General features: G+C 40.4%; 1 protein-coding gene across 1 annotated transcript; it reads left to right on the plus strand.

Annotated features, from left to right (window-relative positions):
- The first annotated feature begins 93 nt into the window (after positions 1-93).
- On the plus strand, positions 94-26978 carry nox4 (NADPH oxidase 4). The gene is made up of 19 exons (XM_077612348.1): positions 94-161; positions 304-495; positions 576-671; positions 5104-5214; positions 7429-7513; positions 11316-11413; positions 13481-13508; positions 13585-13657; positions 14588-14668; positions 14762-14921; positions 16232-16396; positions 16517-16579; positions 17041-17101; positions 20241-20322; positions 21439-21558; positions 21659-21767; positions 24193-24261; positions 25069-25169; positions 25244-26978. The coding sequence occupies exons 2-19, from the start codon at positions 439-441 to the stop codon at positions 25362-25364; spliced, it is 1680 nt and encodes a 559-aa protein (XP_077468474.1). The 5' UTR covers positions 94-161; positions 304-438; the 3' UTR covers positions 25365-26978.
- Positions 26979-27966: the final 988 nt, after the last annotated feature.

The following is a 27966-nucleotide window of genomic DNA, read 5'->3' on the forward strand; positions in this document are numbered from 1 at the left end:
TGGGACGCTGATTGGATACTCTAAATTGCCCCTAGGGTTGGGTGTGAGTGTGCATGGTTGTCTGTCTACTTGTGCCCTGCGATTGGCTGGCCACCGATTCAGGGTGTCCCCTGCCTCTGGCCCGGATTTTAACTGGATAGCAAGCATGTTGACTTGATCGAGTACGTGGTGTCCTCTTGTGGCCAAAAAGCAGTGATACTGATAGTAATCAGCGTTCTCTCTCTCGCTATCTTTCTCTATCGCTCTCTTTCTCCCCCCCATCCCCCCGTCTCGTTTTTTTTTCTCTTGCGCTCTCTCATGCAGGGGTTTTATCCAACTTGGGTCGAGGGAATGAGTAGTCTGCCTGGCAGGCTAGTTTACTGGAGCTCTCTCCCGGCCACACACAAACGCACACACCCTACTTGATACAGCCACTTTGACACGAAGGTCGTGGACATCATGGTCGTGTCGGCACGGAGTTGGCTCGCCAACGAGGGAGGAAAACACTTTCTCCTGGTAGGGAGAGAAAACCTTTGTCAACTTTTCCCAGTGTGATCACTTTGGATAAGATGTGAACGGTGTTTCTGTACACGTAGATGCTGTGGTTGGGAGCGAACACCTGGCTCTTTGTCAAAACTTTCCTGATGTACTCCAGAGGACAGCAGTATTACTACCTCTACAAGATGCTTGGGGTAAACTTTTCCTCATCCACACACGCTTGACTCACTTACCTTATCCACCTAGGATTCATGATTTTTTTAATCTCCTAAAATCACTTTAGAAAATTATATATATATTTTTTGTAGACACTGTTGTAGTTCATTGCCCATTTTGCCACAGTGTGAATGGTTGTTTGTCTCTGTGTATTCTGTGATTGCCTGGCGACCAGTCCTGTGTGCGGTCTGCCTTTCATGTAAAGTGTTCTTGGTAAGACTCCACCTGCGTGCAAACCTGAATCAGATACCCAATTTTTTTCACATATAAGCTGCCCCTGTGTATAACCCGCACCCTTAAAATTGGGTACTTTTGGTCGCCGGACGCCCGGAAGGTGTTGATAATTACCATTTAAATCGTTGCTCAAATTCCCTGAATACAAACTGCCAATTATTATGCCCTATTAATTTCCCGTACTTTTATTGTGTTTTGTTGGAGAACTTGTCAATACCCTGACTGACGTCCCTTCCTAAGGGGACAACTCATGTACATACAAACTCATACGCTCACACGTCCGCTCAGTGAAACTGCTCAGGGCCATTGTTATTGTTTATTTCATGCATAGACCGTGTTGTTTTACCTTGTTTTGTTGCCGGACGTCTGGTCACCCGTTGTTTGGGTCCAGGCGACCAAACGTCCGCGACCAAATGTCCGGCGACCAAAAGTCCGGCGACCAAACGTCCGGTCACGTAAAGTTGCCTTAAAATCGTTGAATGTTGCAATTTCTCGCATTCATGCCGCCCGCGGATTCATAATTTTCACCTCCATGTTCATGGTTTTAATAGGGAGTACAAATGTGTTATTTTGAAGGGAAATCTTGAGAAAAATCATTGCACGTGGTATTTCTGAGATACTGTATGAATTAAAAGCACATTATTAGGGTCAATATCATCAGGAAGTTAGTAATTCATTCAGTAATGGTTGTTTTCTTACCTCAAAACAGAAAATAACCATCAAATAGTAAATGTTAATTTGCCGACATCTACTAGTGAAAAAGAGTATAGAAACGCTCTAAGTCTTGTGCGCATACAAGCCGTACCCTTGATTCAGTCATCATTTTTTTAGTTAAAAATACGGCTTTTGTGCGAGAAAATACGGTAAGACTCATAAGATATGAATGCATTGATGGAAGGCTATTCAGTACTGGAGTGTGTGAACAGACTGCAGCTTGCATACCAGGTCAATAGTTGTCCCCTAAGTCACTTTGTAAAGAAAAACAAGATAGAGAGGGAAATATAACTTGATTCCACTGAGTGGCTTTGGGAAAACTTGATGAGGAATTTCATTCATTCAAATTTGACACCAAGTACCACCTCCAGAAATATCAGACTCTCCAAATACCATGAGAATGGCCAACACTGAACAACATTTCCCTTGTGTGTGGATCCGTTAGCTTCACAGTTCTGGGGTCGAGTGTTCGATCCCAGGTGTGTCCTCACTGTGCGGAATTTTTCATGTTCTCCACTGGCTTGCATGCGTTTTCTCTGGGTACTCAGCTTTCCACCCACATCTCTAAAACATGCAGGGTAGGCTGGTTGAACACTCTAAATTGCCTCTAGGTATGAGTGTGTGTGAATGGTGGTTGCTGTCCTTGTGCCTGACGTTTGGTTGGCCACCGATTTAGGTCATAGTTAGCTAGGATAGGCTTCAGTACCCCCATAACAAAAAAATCATTATTTACTATTTCTCATCTCATTTTCTGAACCGCTTCATCCTTATTAAGATCGCGAGGGGTGCTGGAGCCAATCCCATCTGTCTTCGGGCCGGAGGCGGTGGACACCCTGAATCAGTGGCCAGCCGATGGCAGGGCACAAGGAGACGGACAACCATGCACACTCACACCCATACCTTGGGGCAATTCAGTGTCCAATCACCCTACCATGCATGTTTTGGGGAATGTGGGAGGAAACCGGAGTACTCGGAGACAACCCACGCAGTCCCGGGGAAAACATAAAAACTCCACACAGATGGACATGACCTGGATTTGAACCCAGGATCCAGAGCTGTGAGGCCAAGGCGCTGACCACTCGTGCCACCGAGTCGCCTGAAAATGAATTAATGAATGAAAAATATTACATGAATGAAACCGCCAACAAAGGATAAGGATTCACAATAATCCCTCAAAAACATCCAATAATTCAGTTTGTCTGATTTTGATTTAAAAATTGAGTTTGGTGCCTTCCTAGTTTGTTACGCATGTAACCCCGTGTATGTATACCCCGCATAAGATATATAATGCAGTACTCAGTTTGAGGAAGAAGTCTTGTGAATTTTAATCTCATCCCAGATCAAACCCAGATAGTTTTCAAATAACCTAGTTTGGAATGATAACAGATCCAAGATGAGGGGACTATTGTTTTTTTTTGTCTGCACACTCCTTATTGCAGAGAATTTTGCTCATCTATCTGGTTATGAGTGCTGTGAGCATGCATTTGTCGCCTGACACATTACTCTAAGTTTAGTTCCCATTCACATACCTGCAGTGTGATTTGTGTGTCATGCTTGCAACTCTAATGAATCCGAGTGTGTGTTTGCGTGTGCAGTACGAACCAAAGAGTGGCAAGCTTGGGCACACGTAGACACACACCGAGGTTGGAATTTGATGCTAGTAAGGCCATGTGAGCATTAGTGTAATTGTTGTCACAAGTTCATGTCAGTGTGTCTGTGTGTTTTTGATGTACACGACAACGACGCACTACTAACATTGTCGGATCAGGTCAGGTCAAATGGTTGAAGTGACTTAAAAGTGTTTGTCTAGTTGGTGTAGTTTAAGCTCAATTTATGTTCCACATGACAGATGTTAGCATCTCACCCTTTTTATGTTTTGACTTCAAAGACATTTTTTACTTTCACATGTGCTAGAATCTTGAGCATTTGTTGTTATTTCAGCATAGCCAGTAGTCTCCCTGTGGTAATCTTAGTAAAGAAAATATCACATCTTTTATTGTCTGAGGGAGATAAAAGAAAAACATTCATTCATTCATTTTCTGAACCGCTTATCTTCACGATGGTAGAAGGGGTGCTGGAGCCTATCCCAGCTGACTTCGGGTCACCCTGAATCGCTAGCCAACCGATTGCAGTGCACAAGGAGATGGACAACCATTCACATTCACACTCATACTTAGGGGCAATTTAGAAATTAAAACACAAACGAAAATCAAAGCAGGATTTTTTTGTAGAAGGTGAACAAATAAGATATGGCAGCAAGCACTGTGCTAGAGCTTTTCATGTACAGCCTGACTGGTAGGAAGTACGAGATAGGGGCAAGTACAGGCATGCCGCTGGCTTTGACAGAATGCCTTGACAGGGGGCTCAAGTTTGTGTGTGCGTGTGTGTCTGTGTACAAATCGGAGATTCAGCACAGAACCCTGGCTACTCCGGCCTTTGACATTTATCCTTTAAATCATCTTATCCAATTCACCTGTATGGTGTACAAGACATCTGACATTTTTTACAGTTTTATCACTTTTTATCAGAGACCATAAAAGAAAAAAAGTTCCAATCCCATAGACGTAAATTCAGAATCGTCTTTTAATCTAAGCTGTTCTTTGCAAAGAGTGGTCTCTTTGGTCTTACTTCTCTGATCTGTGTACCTCCATGAGCTCCATCAGTCGTTTGGTCATCTGGCAACTCTTAATAAGAAGAGACAGCCCCAGCAGAGTGCTCAGAGGCCGCTAAGAATGCCCATAAATGTGCAGGCTTACTGAAAAGCGATGCCAAAGCACAACCAAGGGTTGGCATAAACCAACCCTATTTACTGACGTGTGCGGTCGTTTGGTCGCCGGTCTTTTGGTCGCCGTCTTTTGGTCGGCGGTCTTTTGGTCGCCTGGACCCAAACAACGGGCGACCAAAAGACCGGCGACAAAACAAGGTAAAACAACACGGTCTACGCATCAATAAAAGCCAACAATGGCCCTGAGCACTTTCACTGAGCGGACATGTGAGTCTATAAGAGTTTGTATGTACATGAGTTGTCCCCTTAGGAAGGGACGTCAGTCAGGGTCTTAACAAGTTCTCCAATAAAACACAATAAAAGTAAGGGGAAATTTGGAGCTTTTCTTTAGCCTAATAATTAATAGGGCATTAAGTATGACTAAATAATAATTCACAGTTTGTATTTAGGGAATTTGAGCAACGATTTAAATGGTAATTATCAATAACCTTCTGGGCGACCAAAAGACTGGCGACCAAACGACCAAGTACCAATTACTGATCAGTGGCTGAGTGGCCACATTACACAGTTGACATCCTTCACGTTCCACTTGAAATAAACAGCATAGTTAGGTCAGGTGACCCTGTGCTTCAATGAATCTAATCCACACACCCACTAAACTATCCATTGTGTCTCTCCGATGTCTGTCTGTAATCACTGCACATGAACCTCACTGTGTGTGTTTGTGTTTTTTCCAGCTTGGTTTGTGCTTCAGCAGGGCCTCTGCATCCGTGCTGAACTTGAATTGCAGCCTGGTGCTGTTGCCCATGTGCCGATCTCTGCTTACGTTTGTTCGAGGAACACACATGGTAGGAAATGTCTTATTTGATAACTTAACATTCGGGTCCTGGTTTCAGAAGTTTTGACAATTTGTTTAAATTCTGACTGCATAATGCCCAATTCAGGTACTGCACCATATACGCAGGGATACCTTTGATGGTACTATGCATAAAATGGATTTGCAACATGTAAACATTTAAATGAAAATGTAATTCAATGATTTTAAAATCCTTCTCGACTATTGATGGGCGATATGACGATATTAGGTTGTTACGCACTTTAACATGTTGACAATCTCATAAAATCTTTTGGAATGTACGGCTCATGAGCCATATCTGGCTCTTTTGATGAGCGCACCTGGTTCTTGGGCAACTCCAAATTTGATGTGGTGTATTTAGTTTTTATGTTACCTAAGTGTCATATGTTGTTGTTCATTGTCTTTAGTACAGTGGTACCTCGTCATACGACCGCTCGTCATACAAAATTCTCGTCTTACGAGGGAAATTTTGATCGAATAATTCGCCCGTCATGCGATCAAAATTTCGTGACGCGATATCTTTTGTGTATAACAATATCTACGAGCACGGAACGATTAATTCAGACGAGTTTCTCATACAACCAGGAAACGCACAACGCGCGGGCAAAAAGAGGGCTTTCTGGGTAATGAAGTATACTCGTGCACACAACACCCATAGGCAATGGCAACCTTTCTCATAATAAAACTTCATTACCCACAATCAATACGTGGGTAAGCTCAACTATTGTATTTCCTGTTATTCTTTCTAAGAAAAGAAGCTCCCGCGATCGTTCTTTAAAGACTATTTCTCGTTGGCAAGTGGTCGTGCGTTATCCTATTGTGATGACATTTGTATGCGACATTATCGAAATATTTTGAAGGGTAGACAAAAACAAACAAGTCTTGATGCGTTCGTTTTGAAGACTTCGGCGGAGCGGCCAGGTGGTGTCAACCCGTAGAACTACGTAAGGTAAAAAAGATTACAACAAATTTAGAATTTAATTTTGTTTGAAGTTACATTAAACGTTGAGTGTCTGTATATAGTTATCCAAGTTAATTTAAATTTGTTTGTTCGTTTACGAGTGCATTGTTGCCGTGGATAAAGCCCCCCCGAACAGCCCCCCCCCCTCCGCCTCCGTGTGTATGTCGTTCCCTTCCCCTCCGCGAAATGTGTCTAATTTTAATCCCATTAAACACATTATTACTATCAAACCACTCGTTATTTATTACTTTGTCAATATAGGAAAAACTTCCGCTCGAGTTACGAGAATCTTGTCATACGAGCTCAGTCCCGGAACGGATTAAGCTCGTATCTCGAGGTACCTACCACTGTATTTACATTCTTTGCACATTTTGATCAGAATTGCTTTATTTAAATTAAAACCTGTTCAGAAAGTTTATTTAAATTAAAACCTGTTCAGAAAGTTTATTTAGCCTAAAATGGGCTTTTTCTTTTGGGGTTCATGCATACATTTTAAATATGTTTTAAAGGAGGAAAATGGTCAGTAATGTGTAAATTAGTAAAAAAATAAACAATTTAAAAACAATATTGATAAAATCACAATCATGATTTATTAAAAAAAGATAAGAAAATCATGACATGATCTTTCTGCCTTATTGCCGACCCCTATTCTGGACCCTTATTTATTTGAAGTTACTACAAATGGAAGATATTTACTTGTCAATTGGATATAGTGTATTGTACTATTTGGTAAATCTATTTTCAGGTTCTTGGGCAGGCATGACAGAAGTGAAATACTTTGATGAACACGTTCCTTGTAAAATGCGGACATTTTTTTATTCGAAAGGAAAGCCTATGTATGCATACTAGTGCAATCCTCCAATCTTTTTCGTTCTTACAAACCAATGAAACATTCAGAAACTCCTGAATTCATTCACACAAACATAATGATAAAAATCTAATAAAGGATACTGAAATACGTATTAATATCAGTATAGTGTTTGGTAGTGTTTCAGTGGTACGTAAGAACATTTTACGTGCATATGAGAGCATTTTAGTTGTGTTTTGAATGAAATTTATTTACTCGTGTATGCGTGTGCAAAAGTATAGAAGTATTTCAGTATTATGCATGAAAGCTTTTGAGTACCATGTTTTTCAATTGTGTGTTTCAGAACGTTTCAGCAGTGTATGTAATCTTGAATTATATCCCTGACAGGCCATGGCCACATAAACTTAGTGCTGTCTTTCATTCATCTCCGACTCAAGGTATCAAGCAGAAAAACTCGTCGACTACTAGACAAGAGCAAAACCTTCCATGTGGCCTGCGGGGTTGCCATATGTATATTTTCTGGTAAATATACTGAAATCAAAAGAATTATATCTAACTGTGTGAGTTTCTTTGTGAATGCTAGAACAACAATTTTGCAATACCAGCTGCATGCGCTCCAGTTGGTTGGTGTGTGTTCTCACATTTCAGACTGTGTTCTTGTGATTCTTCTTCCATGACATCAAGGGCAATCCTTGGAACTCTTTGAGTTGCTTTTTTTCCAGATAACGATTTGGTAGATTGGTTTTCTATAGGGAATGTTTTTTTTTTTTAAAATCAATCTGACACACTCTGCTTAATAACCATTTTTATTTCACGCTTCGCTTTAGATAAGTATGTACTGTGTTTTCCCCACTCTTTAATTAAGATACCTTGAGGCAAAGACCTACCAATACTATTAGGCTTTCCAAAGTTTAAATTGCAATTGCAGAGGGATTAGAATTTTTAAATGCTTGCAGGATAGAATAGTTTGTTACCTTGGTCTCTTGTAATGGTTATTTACATCTTATTTAGACTGATGTGTTCAATGTGGCGTGAGTTTCACAGTTTTCTTAGGCGGGTAGTGCTGAGTTTAACAAGTACTGTGCAGTAGAAAATTGGCAGATAAAACCCATTCATTCATTCATCCATCTTTCATGCATCTTCGAAAGGGTTGCGGGGGTTGCTTGAGCCTAACCCAGCTGACTTTGGGCGAAAGGCAGACTACACCCTAGACTGGTCGCCAGTCAGACGTAGGGCATACAGAGAGACAAACGACCATCTGCACTCACAATCATACTGCCACCAGTGGGAATCGAGCCCGTGCCTGACCTCACCGAAGTCAGACGCGTGAACGTAAATAGTTATCCAAAAAACAATGTATATCTGGAGTAAGATCAAGTGTTGTAAAGCCATTTAACAACAGAAAATACCAGAGCAACTCCAGATGGTAACAGACTACTTTCATTAAGCCTTCCCCACAGAATTACAATTACTAAAATACATTTTAACAATAAATCGCTTACTTTTATGAGATTGTTTCACATTGGGATTTATTTCTTATTTTTATAAAACTATCTTAGTTCTAACTTCTGTAACTACGAGGGGTGTATATTGCTTCATATCTGGCGATACAATTCTTATCACGATTCACAGGTCACAATTCTATTCGATCATGATTAATCCCATTACTACACTTTAAGACAATTATTGAGATTTTTGTATATCACTTTGGAAAAAAAATCAAAATGTATGTTCTTTTATATTTAAACAACATATAGCCATTTTTTTTACTTCAAAATATTAGCTTTATCATTCCAGGTATATGAAGCACCTCAAAAATAACCTATTCAAGTGAGGTAGAACACTTGTTTTGTTTGAGTTTTACTGTCTACATCTTGATAGATGTACAGTAATTCTTCGCCACTGCGCGGATGGACTATCATGGACTCATGTATAAGACAAATATATATGAAAAGTTTATGTTGTGGGAACCAATGTTCCCTCTAAGCTGCACGCGTGCCCAATTGCGCACTACTCTCGTCTTCTCTGCGCACAGCAAATCATATGGAGCGCACAAAATAAAATCCCAATTTTAATTTTTTTCTTATTTTTTTTTAGCTGCGAGGACGACGCGCGAACCACTCATCCGCCGGGCCGCCCATTCATAGATATTAATCATTACATTTTATTAATACTAAATCATTTATGTGTAGTAGACATGCACCTGATACTGGTGTGTGCCCATAGCGAGCAATGATGATGTTGCTCACACCGGTACTCAGTGTGCTCAGGGAGGTTGTCTTTCTGCCCAGACAAACAAAAAATTAGAGGGAACATTGGTGGGAACAATAATACAGATATGAAATGGGGAAAAAGGGAATGCACAATTCATATTTATAGTATTTCACTGGCCAGTAAGGGGCAATGTTAAAAATTAAAAATAGTAAAGAGAGGGTTTTAAAAGTCCAAATATTATTTATAATAACACCTCATAAACACTGTCCCTACATCGCAGTTATTCCCCTATTGCATCAGGCGTCTGAAACTTTTACTGTTATAAAGAACGTAATATACTGTGTGTAGTACAATTTAATATGGGAATTGAGTTGAAAACCATCATCCTCGTGCACTGGTCAACATACCCAGCTAATAGCATACTCCTTTGTGCAATTATTTTGGCAGAATGCAAGGAATGATGTCAGTGTTCTGCCAGCTAGTGGATGGAAGTAAAGTACAACTATTGTTTATTTCCACCAAAAACACCTAAAGATAAATTCAGACGGCTTTTGAAGCAATATTAGAATTGTGCAACATAATATTGCGATATATTGCAGAATCCATTTTTTCTAAAACACCTTTAATAATTATAATAACCTGATAAGCAGAGGACTAAGGTAGTCCTTGCTGATGTGTAAAAAAAGACTGGCGTATAGACCATTTGGACATAACAAAAGCAGACATGCCCAGGTCACAGATAAAGGATCTCACACCATGAGACTTGGATAAGCATGCATGGTTATGTGGAGCAGTTATAGTTCCTCCTCATAAAATCTGGACTCAGTATAGAATCAAACCCATAAGTGCACAGGGAATTCCTGCAACTAATTTCTTAAAAAAGGCTCTGTAACACTATCTATGTCATCGTTCACCATGGTCTGCTGCCACATAAATATTTGAAATGGTTGTGATAACTGGAAGGAGCTCAATATTAAGAAGTTAAAAACAGATGTAGCAGTTAAAGTAGATTGCCCAGTGTAATGTCTGGTTATGTTACCACAAGTTTACAATATTTCATCCACTAAATGTGTGGATCGATACAATTCCAAGACAGCATTCCATCACCAAGGTGTGAAAAATGTCTCCTGCTGGCTTTACTGAATGGGAGTTGTTTCAGTCTGGGAATGTTACACCATTGTTATACCTCACCACGGACGCCCCCATTATCATCCTGGACTCCCTTGGACAGTGCATTGAAGTTTACTGCAAATATGTATATTGTAAATCCCCCCCAAACCCTCTTTTCCCTGTAATGTGGAGTATAATGCAATTCCACAGTCTTCTATAGTACATGCCTTCAGAACTCATAGAACAATTTGTTCCCTGATTTTCTGCGGCAGCATATTCCCAGCCATCTTAATGTTATTGTTTACTGAGGTTAACTGATTTTACTGTGCGTCAATTTGTTTACCTTGCTCCATTACTTATTTTTTCCATTTAAATACAATTTTGAAGCAAAAACAAGAACTTGCAATTACAGACATGCTGTTCAAAATAGCATCATCTCTAAATCATCTCCGCTTTCTATACTTCAATTACATACACGTGCGCTTGAACACATACGTAAACACACAGAACTCCCTCAAGGCAAAATTCTTGTGTTCTTATAGACAAATTCCAAAGTTGTGAGACAAAAGACAATGAGAAGGAAAAGGAGGGCGAAACATGAGCGAGGAACCGTACACCAAGGGAGTGTGGGGGAGGGGGTCGTGGGAGAGGATGTATGTTTGAGGAAAAAAAAGACCCTTGTGTCTCAGGATTACGCCCTCTAATACCATCAGCTGTTCAACGGCTGCGTGGTTAGGCCGTGATGTCAGGGAGTCGTGGTGTCTGTATGTGATTGTGTTTGAGTGAGTCAGGAGAATGTTTTGCTGACTCTCTGCTGAATGGACAAAGACAAGTGTGTTTTCATATCCGAGACGACTTCATTTGAACTTTAAGTTGTCTGTGTATGCGTCAGTGGGTGTATTTTTATAAAGCAGAGACACCCCCTGTACCTACACGGACTTTGCGACTACGTCATCGCAAACTTTCTACTTGATTAACCTTATTAATATTCTCTTTCTAGTTGTCCATGTTTCTGCCCACCTGGTGAACGTTGTCAACTTCAGTAGTCGGTACTCTGAAGACTTTCCCGCTCTTAATTTTGCTCGCTACAAAGGAGAGGTAAGGAACTAAAATAATTTGCACACCACTATTTGCCACAATATGTAATGAAGAGAAAAAAGGCATGAAAAAGATGGCCACAGCCACACTTTCTCCTTTTACATTCATTCATTCATCTTCCATACCGCCAATCCTCAAAAGGGTTGCGGCGGTTGCCGGCAGCTGTCTTCGGGCGAAAGGCAGACTACACCCTAGACTGGTCGCCAGCCAGTCGTAGGGCAGCCAAAAAGACAGACAACCACTCACTCTCACATTCACACTGCCACCGAGTGGGAATCAAACCCAGATAGCCCTCACCAGAGTCAGGCGGAAGAGCCACTGCAACATCGGGTGGCCTTTCTCCTTTTACAGATTTTTTTAAATTTCTCTTAAATGAACAGAAGATGACTCAAGGCATAACAAAATAACAACAGAATTAGGAATTAAGCATGGGGCAAAGTATCAAATTAAATGAGAACAAAAGACTTTTCATCACTTCCCGGCTTCAACATTCGCGCCTTCAGTACATTGCGTTTTTTACATAAAGTATAAAACAAATAGTTCATAAATTTGTCAAAATTCACACTGAAACTCGTAAGCGGAAGACACTTCCCTAGTGGAAGACACTTCCCTGTCTTCCGCTTGCCACTAAGAAAATGGTGGAAGATGGGACTGTCACACCGAGAAAAAAAAATGGCTGGCAGCGGGGGGTCATTTTTATACAAAAATAGGGCTTTCTAAACGGTCGGTAGCCTCTTTGAGGGAGGACATTTTTCAGAAATGCGAGCCCTGTGCGATGCTACAGCTGACGCCGTGGCACTTATTTGAAAATAGCGCTTGCTCGGCAAACTGGACAGCAGAGAGCCTCGGGTAAGGTGGATTTTTTCAGAAATGCAAGCCCCGGGCGACCTTACGGCAGACGCCGTGGTCCTAAACCGATAGTAGAGCTCGCTCAGCGGACTCCGAGAGCCTCGTAGTTGCAGAACTGATGGTGGAATTTCCCAGAAATTTTTCAAAGTGTAAGCTCCTGGCGGCTTAGATGGCTGGACGCCACAGAGGAGCTAAGTAGAAGTTGGGTTTCCATTTAAGTCCGGACAGCGGGCTGACGCTATTGCTCTTATCCGAATATAGAGCTCTCTGGACGGGTAATTGACGGATGGAACACCAGCACGGGATCAGACGTGGGGCTTGCAAGCACAGGTCCTGGGACAAAAGCAAAGGGCTATTAGCCAGAGAGCAATAAATATTCTTATACGGAACACGAGATGCAAATGACGGAATAATCCAGACGAGTTGGGTTGCGGGAGTTTCTGGAGCCTATCCCGGCGGACTTCGGGTAAAAGGCTGAGTATACTCTAGACTGGGCGCCAGTCAGCTGTAGGGCACACTGAGAGACAGAGAACAATTCACACCCCCAATTATACCACCACCAAGCGGGAATCGCTCCCACGCTTGCCCACACCGAAGTCAGGCGACTGAACCCCTACACTGTGAGCTGTCTATTTTTATGCATTTAGTTCACGAATATATGCAAGGTGGGCTGAAAGCTTTTAATAACATTTATGTGCTGGTCCTGGGGAATTAAGGTCCAAAGTAAAAATAATTTATTTGGATATGGTTGTACAGTAATCCCTCGAATATCGAGGTTAATGTTGACCAGACATGGCCGCGATATTGGAAAAATGGCTAAGTAGGGTCACCCCTATAATAACTACACTTTTTTTTCTTTAGTGCTGAGTCCTAGTAGCAAGAGTGGCTCCCGCTTATGAGTTTCAGCGTGGATTTTCACGTTTTTATGAACTATGAAAAAACAACTTAAAAAAAAAAATTAATAGCATAAAAAAATCGCGAAGAAGTGAATTCGCGAAAAGTGAAGTCGCGATAATCGAGGGAAGACTGTACATTTCCTTGTGGCCTGCGGTTGGCGGACCACTAATTCAGGTTGTCCTCTGCCTGGTGCCCATAGTTGGCTGGGATAGGCTCTTGCAACCCCCATGACCCTTGTGAGGATAAGCGGTATAGAAAATGAATGAATGAATACGTTTTTTTTATATTATTTATATATTTTGACTATGGCTGTTTCCACAGGACCCAAAGTTAATCATTCTGACCACAGGTATGCCTACCTTTTCATCATGTCACATTTGTAACTTCTCTGAAAAGCCTCGATTGGGTGTTTGTTTGCATTTTAGTTCCAGGAATCACTGGTGTTCTGTTGGTTGTCATCCTTTTTCTGATGTTCACATCTTCGTCTTACTGTGTACGGTAAGTGATCACATCGCAACATAAAACCTTTTCTTTTGAAAAACACTCCACATCCAGCTGTGCTGTGGCTGATGACTCACACTGCACGAGGGTAAACGAGAACAGTGGTTTGCTATAGAGCAAATCTCTACTAAGTGTTTCACTCACGCCGCTGTCATTACCCAGGTCACAGTGGGTCACTCGCTTTGTGTGGGTGTATCAGTGTATTCTCTTTGCTGCCTTCAGCAAACGAAAAAGGGTTAAGAGGAATTTGCAGATGACTTAAAAGTAGAGATAAGGGTCCTGATAAGTGGATAAAGGTTGTGGAATAATGCCACACAAACATGTGAAATGCATTTAGCTCCCTCCACTGTTTTTAGTGTACTGCCTTATTTTTGTTCTAAATTGAAATTGTTGGTAAAACCTTTACTAAAATCTAAAATATGGTGTATAAATTTATAAAAAAAACATTTGCTGCTCGGTAATAAAAACATTTTGAAATGCAGTGACGAAATCATAGTGGGTGCCTTTTTACAATGTGAACAAACAACTTGTAATCGTGACTTCAACTGACAGTGTGTAAAGATAAAAGAACAGTGGTCCAAGTTTCTAAAGAAGATGAAATGTGAGCGGGGGCATGAACGTTTGAAATAGTTCATTGTGTGTGGTGTTTATGGGCCTAGGGGTCATTGTGTGTAATGACCCCTCTAATATTGACCCCTGATGTTTTGCTTACTCAGGCTTTAAGATGGAAGTCGTCACGTCTGCTTGTGAACAAACTCAACTCGCTTTCTTCTTTTGATCCTTTGGTTCTTTTTTTCTTTGTGGCTTATTGACCCCCCCAGAGCACCACCACCACCTCACAAAATACAACAGTTGTTATTCAATGCACTTCCACCATCTCAAAGATTTACTTGGAAATAGGAACATTTCTTTTTTTATTTATTTCAGAATGTACAACTATGAGATATTCTGGTACACACACAACCTCTTCATTATCTTCTACATCATCCTTATGGTACACATGGTCGGGTAGGTATCGGTTAGTTTCGGACCTTTCAAAAATAGATTTGATGTAATGTGGTTGTGTAAAACTAACTAATCATTAATGCATCTCTCGAGAAGAGGTGCGCTAAAATATCAGACCAACATAGGGGCCCATCCCCCAGGGTGCCTGCGAGCCAATAACAGCAGCGCAGAGCAGAAAGAGGAGGAGCTGGAGCAACGTAAGGAAGAGGGGATGCGATGCAGGGCAGAGGCTCACTTCCAGCCTCATTGCCCCCAGGTCTGTGTTTGTGTGTGTGTCAAGTGTGGTGGAGGGAGTGGACCCTGTTTATTAGAGGTGGGGGGCTTTTAGGGAGGGGCAGCCATCTTTTTTTTACATCAAGGCCTTTGCTTGTGAATGTACTTCCTCCTGTGTGTGATTATGTGTTTGCACATGGTCGTTAAGCAACAAGTCAGCTCAGTCCATAAAATCACTCTTAAAACTTCCTCAGGCTTCAGAGGAGCTGTGAGCAATTAGCTGGCAACAGGTAAACGCTAAAAGAGAGAATTGGTAACAGTACACACATTGTTTTCACATATGTCATCCATCCTTGTTGGCATTTGAATTTGGACAGCAGCTGTTTTATTGGTTGATGGAAAGGGAAATTCATCATGAAGTGATTTTAGAGATGAAGTTGCACTTGAATGTCTGCACTACATGTTTAAAATGTTGACACTGAAACATGATAATTCAAAAATATATACATTAATACATAAAAATGAAGTTTAAAGACATATCTATATGAACTAAAAGATCATCATTGTTTTTTAACTTTTAATGGTACTATAAAGTTATTTCTATGATTTTCTTTGATATACATGGAATCTGTTTCAAGATACTAAGTGCTTAATACATGGGCACAAGTGAGTGCTAAATCTCTGAGTCTTATTTTTGCCAGTTTTTGTTTTAGGCAGGTTTAAAAAAGTTAGCTGGGATAGGTAACAGCACCCCCCAAGTTCCAAATGAGGATAAAGCGGTTCAGAAAATGAAATGAAACAAAATACGACAAACAATAAGTCCCTATTGTAATTTTACGAGATTCAAATTGTAAAATTACCAGATTAAAGTAAGTTTGTTGCTCATTTTTAATGTAAAATGAACCAGAAGTTGTTCAACTATTGGGGACGTATAAACTCTGCAACCACAAAACTGCTTTTCATGTAACATTAAGAGATTGAAGTAATCTTGTGAGAAAAATTCATAAAATTATGTGAATAAAATCTGTACATTGTTCATTATTATATCACATTAAAAGGAAGATGTTCAGGGCCCTTGATTTCAAATTTTGGAGAGACAAAGCTTGATGTGCAAAAATTAGATATAGAAAATAATGTTTCTTTGATTCCTTTGAGAATGACTTTATATTGTAAATATAGGTGACAGTTTTAAATTAGAAAATTTTCAGCTTTTGCAATGCAAAAAGTGTGCTACAGCTCAAAAACCTTTTGGAAACACTGCTTTACTGCACTGTGCTGTCATTTAGGATATGGGTGACCTAACAAAAGCCTTTCTGGATAACTGACACATATGTACTGTGTATGCGCGCATAGACATGGCTGTGGGTGTCTGGTCCTCTGTGTCTGTACTGTGCCGAGCGTCTGTACCGCTACATCCGGAGCAGTAATCCGGTTACCATTGTTAGTGTCATCAGGCATCCGTGTAATGTCATTGAGTTACGAATGCTCAAGAAGAACTTTAAAGCTCGCCCAGGGCAGGTAAGGTGTGCTTTTTTTAGCGCTCCAAATGTTTTTTTTTAAAATCACAGTTTATCCGTTTCCTCTGGTTTTCATCTAATGGCAATTTCCCCTTTTTTGTCTATCTATCTGAACTTGCAGTATATTGTTCTCAACTGTCCCAACGTCTCATCATTTGAGAACCATCCTTTCACGCTCACGGCGGTAAGGATGCAGACAACTAAAGCTTCTTCCAACACATTCCTGACATGTGACTTTTTAAAGACACACAAGTACGCCTATGTTCTCACTTAGGTATGTTGCCATAGCGTCTCATTTTGAAAAAAAAAATGCAATGCTTTGCTGTAAATTGTAAGTGATGGACAGCAACAACTTCCTGTCATTGAGCCCCCCAGATTATTGTTAGGGTTTTTGGAAACACATTGCACTTGACTGGTGTACGACGGTAGAGAGAATCACTCTGACAGGGAGCAGACAGGCCCCTATATATAAATGTGTAACCGCATGTGTGTAGTTTAACAGGAATATTGGAAAAACATATTGCGTTGGAGAACTATTGCATATGTTATTTTTTGATATTTTTATAGCCCTACCGACCAACTTAGAATTTGCGCGTCTTTCTTTGTTTTTTCGTAATATTCACTGACTGCTTTGTAACTTTGCAGTGTCCTACCGCGAACAAGGAAACATTTGGTGTCCATCTTCGAGTGGTGGGAGACTGGACTGGTGAGTATACAGTACATGCGATGTAGACACCCCCCCCATAAGCACACATTTGAGATTAGTGCTTATTTTACTGATACGCCTGGTCTTTTTTCAATGTGGAAGATACGCATTATTTCCATAAAAAAATGATAATTTTGTGTTTATATAGTGGCTAATGATGTCAATTTTCTACCTTAAGTTTAGCAGGGTGTGGCCCAGCCGATGAGTGGTTAGCACGTCGGCCTCACAGTTCCGGGCTCCTGGTTTGAACCCTACTGTGTGGAGTTTGCATGTTCTCCCCATATTGCGTGGGGTTTCTCTGGGTAATCCGGTTTCCTCCCACATTCCAAAAATATGCATGGTAGGCTGATTGGACACTCTAAATTGCCCCTAGGTATGGATGTGAGTGTGCGTGGTTGTCCATCTCCGTGTGCCTTGCGATCGGCTGGCCACCGATTTAGGGTGTCCCCCGCCTCTGGCCCGGAGACAGCTGGGATTGGCTCCAGCACCCCCTGCAAACCTAATGAGCATAAAGCAGTTCAGAAAATGAGATGAGATGAATGAATCCATATTTTGCCAATTAGTCAGGACATTGATCTACACCAGGGGTGTCAGACTCGGATTGGTTCGCGGGCCGCGTTAATGTCAACTCGATTTCATGTGGGCCGGTCTATTTTAGATATAATATTTAGATTTTTTTTTTAATAAATTGATTAAAAGAACTGGATTAAAAGCCCTGAATATTCAGTTTTTTATAGATCTAAAACTGTTTATTTTAGCTTTTTTATATATTTTTAGATTTTACAAAATGATTTTTGAACTAAAAACACAGAAAAAAATGATTAAAAAATTACTATTATTAATTTAAAAGGGTAAAAATCAGGAAATTTAATATACATCTATACTCTTCATTTTAATTTGATCCTAAAACAGAAAGTCGGCACTCATGATTTACTTTCCCGGCCACACAAAATGATGCGGCGGGCCAGATTTGGCCCCCGGGCCACCACTTTGACACATGTGATCTACACGATGCATCAATTGTATCTGCTGAAGTTGAGTCATAGTCTGCTGACCTAAACACAATCATAAGCACTCACCTATAATTACAGTTTATATGAATTTCCTCTCAACAGTCTATTTTTCTCATTGCATAGCTTGTCTCTTGGCTGGCCAAGTTCCAGTAGTGTATACGACTTTTATTTTCTTAGTCCAATCAGATTGCAGCTCCTTCATGCTGTGTTGCCATGTCACTGGAATCTGCCCAGGGCCTTCACACCCAAGAGTTCAGGCTCATAACATATGCGATTAACAGTCACTGTTTTGAAACCTCTTAAACTTCAAATTCACTGGTCTAAGCCAATGTTCAGTTTTAAGTAATGACTCTATTTTTTGTCCTTTGATTGGTTAAGTTAAATTGACATGCAATGTGCAATGTGTACAATAAGTGTTGGAGGTGGATGAATGCCAGCTCCAAATGATATTTTAGTGTTAGAAGTAGGCAATTGAAATACGCAAAGTGCCTCTCTTTTTCTGCAATGCCACACATACTGTATTTTCCGCATTATAAGGCGTAGCTTTATCTTAAAATGTGTTTCATATACAAGGCGCACAGGATTATAAGACGCAGTAGTAGTGGTGGTGGTAGTGGTAGTAATAGTACAGTAATACCTTGACATACGGTTGCTCCTACATACGAGGAATTTGAGATACGAGTAAAATTCTAAGCAAATATTTACCCTGAGATACGAGACAAATTTTGAGATACTAGCATACGAGACAGCCAGGTGGCCAGGCCGCGAAAGGCTGCTTATGATATATAGTCTTTCTTGCTGCATCTCCTTCGTGCAAAGATCTCTATGAGCACTGGGCGGAGCATTGCATTTTTTCTGGTTTTTGTGTGTGTTAGCGAGTGCAGAATTAAGGGAAACACAATGGGTCCGAAGCAAGCCGGTGCAATGATGGGTAGTGCAAAAAATAGGCGTATGATGACAATCGAAAAATATGAGTCGTGTTCGCATGACTGAGCTGGCTCGCCAATACGTATGGAGAAGCAGGAAGTTCGCCTCGAAAGCCGCGGTGGAATACATTGACCTCTTTGCTTTGGTCATTGCACAAGGTTTAAATTTAGTGTAACGTAAAACTTTTTAAGTGTGTGTATAGGAATCTAAGTTCATTTCAGTTAAATTTAAAGTTTATGTTACGTTATGAGCGCATGCGTCAAATCTCTCTCTCTCATCCGTGAACTCCCCGTTGTATTGAATAATGTCTCATTTTACTATTTTTATTATTTTCCATTGTAATAATATCCAGTTTTGTTTTGTTTTTTCAGGGGGTGGGAACGAATTAATTTGTATTTAGTTCATTTCTATGGGAAACATTGATTTGAGATACGAGTAAATCGACATACGAGCTCGGTCCGGGAACGCATCAAGCTCGTATCTCAAGGTATAACTGTAGAAAGGGATTGTGCTAAATATCCACTAGATTGGGCTGTAGTGGTAGTAATACTAGTAGTATTTAGGAGTTGTGTTATACATAGACTAGATGGCGCTGTGCTAAAGGGAATTTCATACAATGATTAGCCAATAATCATCCATATATAAGGTGCATTGGATTACAAGGCTGCTTTAAAAAAACTAGTATTTTAGTTGCGCTTTATAGTGCACAAAATATGGTAGTTTAATTGCATGTTTTATATGTTAAATTGTAAATTTGCAACATATTGTGCCGAATTAATCGCTGCTTTAGGTCATTTTGATTCCTACTGAAGGCCCAGGTATAAATGCACCACTTGTCCCTTTTTATGGTGATATCATGATTGTACAAAAATGTATTCCCTTAACATAGTACCCGGGACAAGGCTGTTTCCTTTGGGAGACTGCGACAAATGCAAACTTGTGTTGTTTCCACTTGCATTCTTGCTTTGAGAACATGAGAGGGGAAGTCAGTTTGGTTGCATTGGCTGTTTGTTGAATGGGCCTCGATGATATCAAAGTACAGCACAAGAAAACACACTAGAAACATATGATGTAAAAAATACTGCAGATTACTACTTCAAAACCATGGCATTGTTTTTATATGATTAGTTACATTTCAATATTTAGTCTTTAAGTTTATTTGGGGGTCAAAATAATTATTTTCCCACTATCCTCCCCAGAGCGCTTCAAGCAGCTGTTGCTTCCTGACATGAGGAGAGACTTGGACATACTCCCTGTGGTGCATCAGAGGAGATACCCCAAGTATGTACGTGTGTGTGTGTGTGTGCGTGTGTGTGTGTGTGTGTGTGTGTGCGTGTGTGTGTGTGTGTGTGTGTATGTGTGTGTGTGTGTATGTGAGCGGGGGAGAGAACAAGTTGAATTTGACAGATGATTTCTCATGCAAGCTTAAAATCACTGGCCTGACCTGACCAGTGACCCTCTGACACCACTGGCTTCCTGTTCTGAGTGTATGAGAGGCATACATACAAGGACAGAGGAAATGAATCTAGCAGCACAGTTAACTCATTCAATGCCAAATACTTTCTTTTTTATTTTATTCGCATTAGTACGGGGATGCTTTGCATGAAAAAGTTCACATGATATCCGCTTGTTTTGATTTTGCCCCATATTTATATAAAATATATATTATTTTTTTTGATTTTCCAAAAGTCAAGTAATGGCATGCGTCCCACCCAGTAGATGAGTGGTTACCACGTTGGTCTCAGAGTTCTGGGGTTCTGAGTTCAATCACAGGTCGGTCCTCCTGTGTGGAGTTTGCATGTTCACCCTGGGCTTGAGTGGGTTTTCTCTGGGTACTCCAGTTTCCGCCCACATTTTAAAAACATGCATGATAGGCTGGTTGAACACTCTTAATTGCCCCTAGGTATGAGTGTGAGCGTGCTAGCTCCATTTAGTGTAAAAGATGAGAAATAAAATCAGAATGTAGCCTGAATTTAAGATTCTTTTGTGGGCTATATTCAAAGATATTTTCATAATTTATCGCAGGACAATAAACGTTCATTCTCCCCTCCCATTTGAAATGGATTTGTCATACAGTGCTTTTGATGGAACGAAAACATGAGTTAACAAGGAAGTGACCAAAAGATGCCCCCAAATTAAAAAGGACGTGACCGAAAATCTATAGAAAGTGACAGAATTTCTTCAAATATGGCATTTTCTAGTAATAATAATGTATATTATTGAGTTATTTTACCAACTGTTTAACAAATGTTGCAGAAATAAGCATTGTGTAGAAGCAAAGTAGGATTTTGGACACAGGATGTGTATCTGAGCATGTGTACTTAACCCACGAATAGGAAGTCCAATTAATTGTGAGTGTGTTCAGTTGTGTTGTACATTCATATTGTGTATGTTCAGGCTTTATGTTGATGGTCCGTTTGGAAGTGCTTCAGAGGAAGTTTTCAACTACGACGTCAGCCTTTGTGTCGCTGGTGGAATAGGCGTCACGCCGTTCGCCTGCATCCTAAATGCTCTGCTGTGAGTGTGTTCCTCCGACTAAATCACATGCATGGTAGAGATTAGGTTCATCTGTCATTTTGACTGTTGTGCTTGTCTCTCCTGCCCATTGTTGACCCAGTGACGAGTGGAAGAGGTTCAGGTTAAAGAGGTTATACTTTGTGTGGGTCTGCAGGGAGCTCCAGTCCTTCTACTGGTTCGCAGAGCTACTCTGTGCTCTGCATCATAAGGTTGGATCCCTCTCACTTTCTAATGAACATCATTGTTCCACTATAAGAGGAAGTTAAGTACAGACGCTCCCCTACTAACGAACGAGTTACGTTCCGAGCGATTGTTCGTAGAGTGAATTCGTCCGTAAGTTAAAATTAAGTTTAACTTACTTTTGGAAGATGTATTCGATGCTTAAGGAGATGATGGAGGAGGAGGTGGAAGATGAGGATTTTATATCATGAGAGGGTCTTCGTCGTCGCTAGAATGGGCTTCAAAAGTTACTTCCCCCTCCGTAACTTCAATGTAGGAAGAAGTTGAGGGTCGAGGAGAAGAAGATGAGGGTTGATGAGTATCTTCCTTGGAGGATTTACTAGAAACTGGCCGAAAGAAGCGATCTAACGACGATTGCACAGTTTTCTTCTTTTTTTTCATCATAAATGATGAGGCAGCACTGTATGGCATCATTCAATTGATTTGCAACCTTTGTGCAACGTTCAATATTTGGGTCTTGCTGCTCGAAGAGTGTGATGGCTTTATTTAGTTTCGTCTCGAATTTCTTCATTGGGACAGGCATTTCTTCCTCCTCCTCCTCCTCCTCCTCCCAGAGGAAGGTGGATGCTGGGTGAGCTCTCACAGCGCCAACCGTCGAAAAAGGCGCGCAATACAAAATCTAACTTACGAACTTACAGCATCTCTTTCAGAAAATTTTTCGACATATGCCATATGCGCAGACATGTTTGTATGTACCGTTGTTCGCAACTCGAATGTTCGTAAGTAGGGGAGCGTCTGTAGTTCAATTCCCCTGAAGACAGTCTTGTCCAATACTTGCCTCAAGCTGTTTGGACTTGCCCATGTTTATTTTTAGACAGGTCACTGAAAGTTTTCCAGGTCTTAAAAGTGACGTTTACAAGGAGTCCTCGAGTTATGGATGAGTTATGTTCCTACTATGGCAACATAAACAAATTCCAGCGCTAGTCCCATTTTACTATTAAAATTTAAATTTACGAAAAAATAATTTGTAGAAATTTCTAGCTTGGCCGAGTGGTTAGCGTGTCAGCCTCACAGCTCTGGGGTCGTGGTTTCGAATCCAGGTCGGTCCACCTGAATGGAGGTTGCATGTTCTCGTGGTTTTTCTCTGGGTATTCCGGTTTCCTCCCACATTCTAAAAACATGCACGGTAGGCTGATTGGACACTCTAAATCGCCCCTAGGTTTGAGTGTGAGCATGAATGGTTGTCTGTCTCCTCATGCCCTGCGATCGGCTGGTCACTGATTCTGGGTGTCATCTGGATTAAGCTCCAGCACCCCACGCGACCCTAGTGAGGATAAAGCGGTTCAGAAATGAATAAATAAATGTATACATTTATATAAATCTAAAATACATTAAGATGTTGTAGTTAACATTAATACTGAGAGATGAACAGAACATTTTCAAAGGGTTTTCAATCTTTCATTTGGAACCAAAAACGACAGATCAAGACTACTGTGACGCCAACAAAACAAAATCAAAACAACATTCTCGCACCCCTCCACCCCACACTCTTGCCAGTCAATCAATCTGCAGCTTACATGCACCCCAATTTGTGATGTCCTTATTTTTCATTATGTAAACCAAATGCTTTGAGAATTTCAACTATTGGCTGCGTAACGTCTGTCAACACAAAAGTGCTTATAGCGATGAGCAAGGCTTTTTTTGTGTGACGCTTTAACTTTGGTCTGAACGCATCTTAAGTCTTTGTCAAATTTCGTCCTTTCTCTGTTCTTTTTGTAATGTTAAGCTTTGTTTTCATGATGATTGTTTTTCTTTGGCACACAGCCAGAGGACTCATCTTTTTTCTTTGGGCCCATAATGCGAAAAAGGCAAAGATCCATCCGACACACAAACAAGCACTATGCACTAGTGAAGCACAAATTATGGCGCCTAAATGGCAGTTGAAGCACAGGCGTCATAAAGTCAAAATGTTGCAGGTCAAAGTCATTGTAACTCGAGTACTCCCTGTATATTAAAATATACAATTGTAAAAAAAATAATCGCATGTATAGAAATATTTGGAGTGCCTACCTCCCCATGAAGTGTACAATCAAACAACTATATAATAATGTTTGCTCCTTTTTCAAAATCTTTCTTTGAGCACAATCCATCATGGAGTTATGAAAGCTTTGGATTTTGTTTTGACCATTGGTCATGAACCATTTAAAAAAAATCAAATATAAAATGGGTTATTCAAAAACAACTGTTATTGTAAAACTGATCTGTATCGGCCTGTTTAAAAAAAACAATAGACCACTGCCAATATTTTCCTGTGGACCACACAGTTTCTATTGAGGGAACATATCAGTCATGACAGTGCCGCCACCTTATGGTTGGTGATGGATATAACACAAGGAATTATAAATGTCTCTTGGTAAATAAACGTGTAAATTGTTCCTCTTTCTCATCATTTAGTTATGGCATGAAAACAGGCCTGACTACTTTAACTTGAAACTGTACCTCAGTAAGGCGGACAATCTACAGGTAAGCAACCCACTTACTATATACACAAACACACACACACGTATTTATATATACAGACGTAGCTCTACTTACGAAATTAATTGGTTCCAGAACTTTTTTCGTAACTTGAAAATTTCGTAAGTAGAGCAGTACTTTGTATGTAAATTCTCTAATTCGTTCCACGGTCCTCACACAACTGCCAACCAAACCATTTGAATTTGGTGGGTGCACGTTTTTGTTCCAACGATCCAGCACAGACACTTTGACCAATGAGATTTCTGCAGAAAACAAGAAGCACCTGACTGCAATCCGCTGATTGCACTAGTAGGACACCTGATTGGTGAATAGGTGTCCTCTTTCTGGGTTGGAAAGAAAACCCGCATCCACTGCGGTCCTTTATGGAATAGTTGGGAGACCACTTTTCTAAAGTGAGAATCAATTCATCCGTGACCATATTTTCAAAATAAAATAACGGGGCGGCCCGGTGGAGCGAGTGGTTAGCGCGTCGGCCTCACTGCTCTGGGGTCCTGGGTTCAAATCTAGGTTGGTCCACATGTGTGGAGTTTGCATGTTCTCCCCGGGCCTGCGTGGCTTTCCTCCCACATTCCAAAGACATGCATGGTAGGCTGATTGGACACTCTAAATTGCCCCTAGGTATGGGTTTTAGTGTTCATGGTTGTCCGTCTCCTTGTGCCCTGCGATTGGCTGGCCACTGATTTAGAGTATATATATCTATACATACTTTATCATCCTGGCTTGTAGCTTGTAAAAAACACTTGAATATGAACCAAGATGTATCTACTGATATTCATTTACTTTTCTCATAAGCGCATATCTGAGGATAAGTACCATCCACTTGCGTCGCGGCTGCAGGTGGGACGACCCAAGTGGGAGTTAATATTGGAGGAGATTGGAAGGACAAACAAGCAGTGAGTAGGAAAAATGATCATTCCTTTATAGCATGCTTAAAACAATCACCTTGTCTCTTTGTGTGACTTTTCAGTAAGCGAGTGGGAGTCTTTTGCTGTGGACCAAAAGGCATTTCTAGGAGCCTTCACAGGCTTTGTAACTCATCTCAGTTTCCTGGAACAACTTTTGAATTTAACAAAGAGTCCTTCAGATGATCGGTCTTCGTTGAGAAGAGCACATCTGATTTGTGTTGCATCTAGACATGGCAATTCCATTGGCTATATGTAATATAGCCATTTTACAAGAGACTGTCAGAAAGCCCAAACAGAAGTTTCTGCACTGGGATTATTCTCTGAAGTTCAGCCTATCTCACTATGAACCACTAAGAAGGTCCTTCATTTTGAACTTTTTCTTTGGATTTTTCTCTTTAAATGGATTATGGAGGGATTGAGTAGACGTGACCGCCACAATGACATTTTGATGATAACATACAGGGAAGATAATCACTCAGGGGAACAGTGTTGACAATATGAAGAAATATCGTTCAATCAGGCTATGATCGGATTAAATTTAATTTGTTTTTTACACTTGATATGTATATCAAAATAATTTGATGCAGATGTACAGGTGGGGAAAAAAGTACACGACGGCTTTAGACAGAGGCGAGTAACATAACATGACGGCAAAAGAAACACGTACCGATCGCAATAGTGTTTATTAATTAATATTATTATTAAAGCTTTTTTTCATTTCAAGTTGTTGGGTAGGGAAAATGCTATACTAGTTTCGGCGACCCGGGGTGTTGGCCTTCCTATGGTCCACGACAGTGTTTCCCAAGCATTTTTGACCTGCGGCACAGTTTTTGGATTGCAAAAATTTCAAGGTACACCACCAGTGGAAAATCTTCTTATTTAAAACTCTGTCACCTAAATAAAGTCACTGTCATCAAAAAAATTATCAACAGGAATCAAAGACACAACCAAAAAATATTTCAACATTTTTTCACACCAACCATACCTCGCCAAAGGTTTGAAGTCCGCGGAGCCAAAACAACTTCCTTTATTAATGAGTTAATGAATAATTAATTGAATATTCTAATAATTTAATAACTTTTTCTCCTGCAGTTTTTTGGTCACATGGACTTTACGTCGCCAAAAGTTAATGTCAGTGAAACAACTTCTGGTTCACTCAACATTAAAAATAAGCAACAAAACAATGATATTCTTGTAATATTATGATTTGAATATTGTATTAATACAATATGGATTTATTCTTCGTGATATTTCATATTTAATATTTTTCTTGAGTATTACAATGTATGGCTTCTTGGGAGGTATAATTTCCTGCAGCAAACCTGACCATCCTTCCCGGCGCACCAATGTGCGGTGGCACAGTAGTTGGGAAACACTCGTCAAGGTATGCACATATTTTCACAAACACACACAAAGGGCACACGTAAAAGTCTAAAATGTACTACAAAGTGGATGGCTTTTGATCCTGGTAGAACGGGTATTACATCTCCCAATATAACGGCCACGAAGGGAACTATTTCAGTGGCGCAGGGCACATTTTCACAGGGATTTTTGGCCATTATATTAATTTTAAGACAATGAATAATTTTCTCTAATTTTTGTGTTTCTTACATCTTTCATACAAAATTGGGATACTTTGACCAGTTTTAAAGGGCTTAGTTGGCAGTTGTGTGAGGACCGTGGAACGAATTTGAGAATATACAAATAAAGCACTGCTCTACTTACGAAACTTTCAAGTTACGAAAATCGCCACCAATTGGGATTCAAACCTACGCTGCTTGCACCACATTCAGTGATTCATTCTTTTTCCGTACCGCTTATCCTCACAAGAGTCGCAGTTGGAGTCTATCCCAGCTAACTAAGGTGGGGGACATCCTGAATTAGTGGCCAGCCAATCGCAGGGCACAGACAAACATTCATGCTCACATTCATACCTAAGGGCAATTTAGAGTGTTCAACTAGCCTTCCATGCATGCTTTTGGGATATGGGAGGAAACCTGAGTACCTGGAGAAAACCCACACATGCCCGGGGAGAACTTAGAAATTCCATAGCTCAGCGAAATTCTGAATTATTGGATGTTTTTTAAGGAATTACCGTGAATCCTTATCCTTTGTTGTGGGTTTCATTCATATAATTATCTGAATCTGTTTTAATCATGTCAAACCTCATTATTAATCATGATCACAAATTTTTGTGTGATGTAAGTGTTTTCAAAACACGTTGCTGGGCTAAAATTGGGGATGACAAAACACTGTTTTGTCATCCCCAATTTTAGCCCAGCAACGTGATTTAAACATGGAGCAGGACACTAGTGAATTAAAAGTGAACAAGATAAAAACTTATGTTGTTTCCCGATAAATAAGTAGTGCATCTTATTGAATCCGTTTTGAAAATGTTGTATTTGCTGGATCAGTTGCAACAGATACCTGCACCCACAGTGGCCCCCCGATGACCGGTTTGCCCACCCCTGGTCTAGTGTGTGACCTTCTATGAGGTATTTGATGTTTTCGTTCAGCTGACCATGCATGATTTTTGGCATGTGGGGGGAATCCAGAGTACCCGAAGAAAACCCACGCAGGCACGGGATAAGGACATGGATACTCTACACGAAACCATTGAGCTCAGACATATGATGCAGGCGTGCTATCCACTCATCTACCAGTGTTTAAGGTTTCAAAAATTGGTCAAATAGGTAATTTTGTCTTGGTTATTGTCAAATTGTTATGACAGAGATTTGTCACCTTGGCACCAAAAGTGACAATTTATGTGTCAAATTGTCATGAC

Source organism: Stigmatopora argus, chromosome 10 (assembly GCF_051989625.1).
Source record: "Stigmatopora argus isolate UIUO_Sarg chromosome 10, RoL_Sarg_1.0, whole genome shotgun sequence".
NCBI lineage: Eukaryota > Metazoa > Chordata > Actinopteri > Syngnathiformes > Syngnathidae > Stigmatopora > Stigmatopora argus.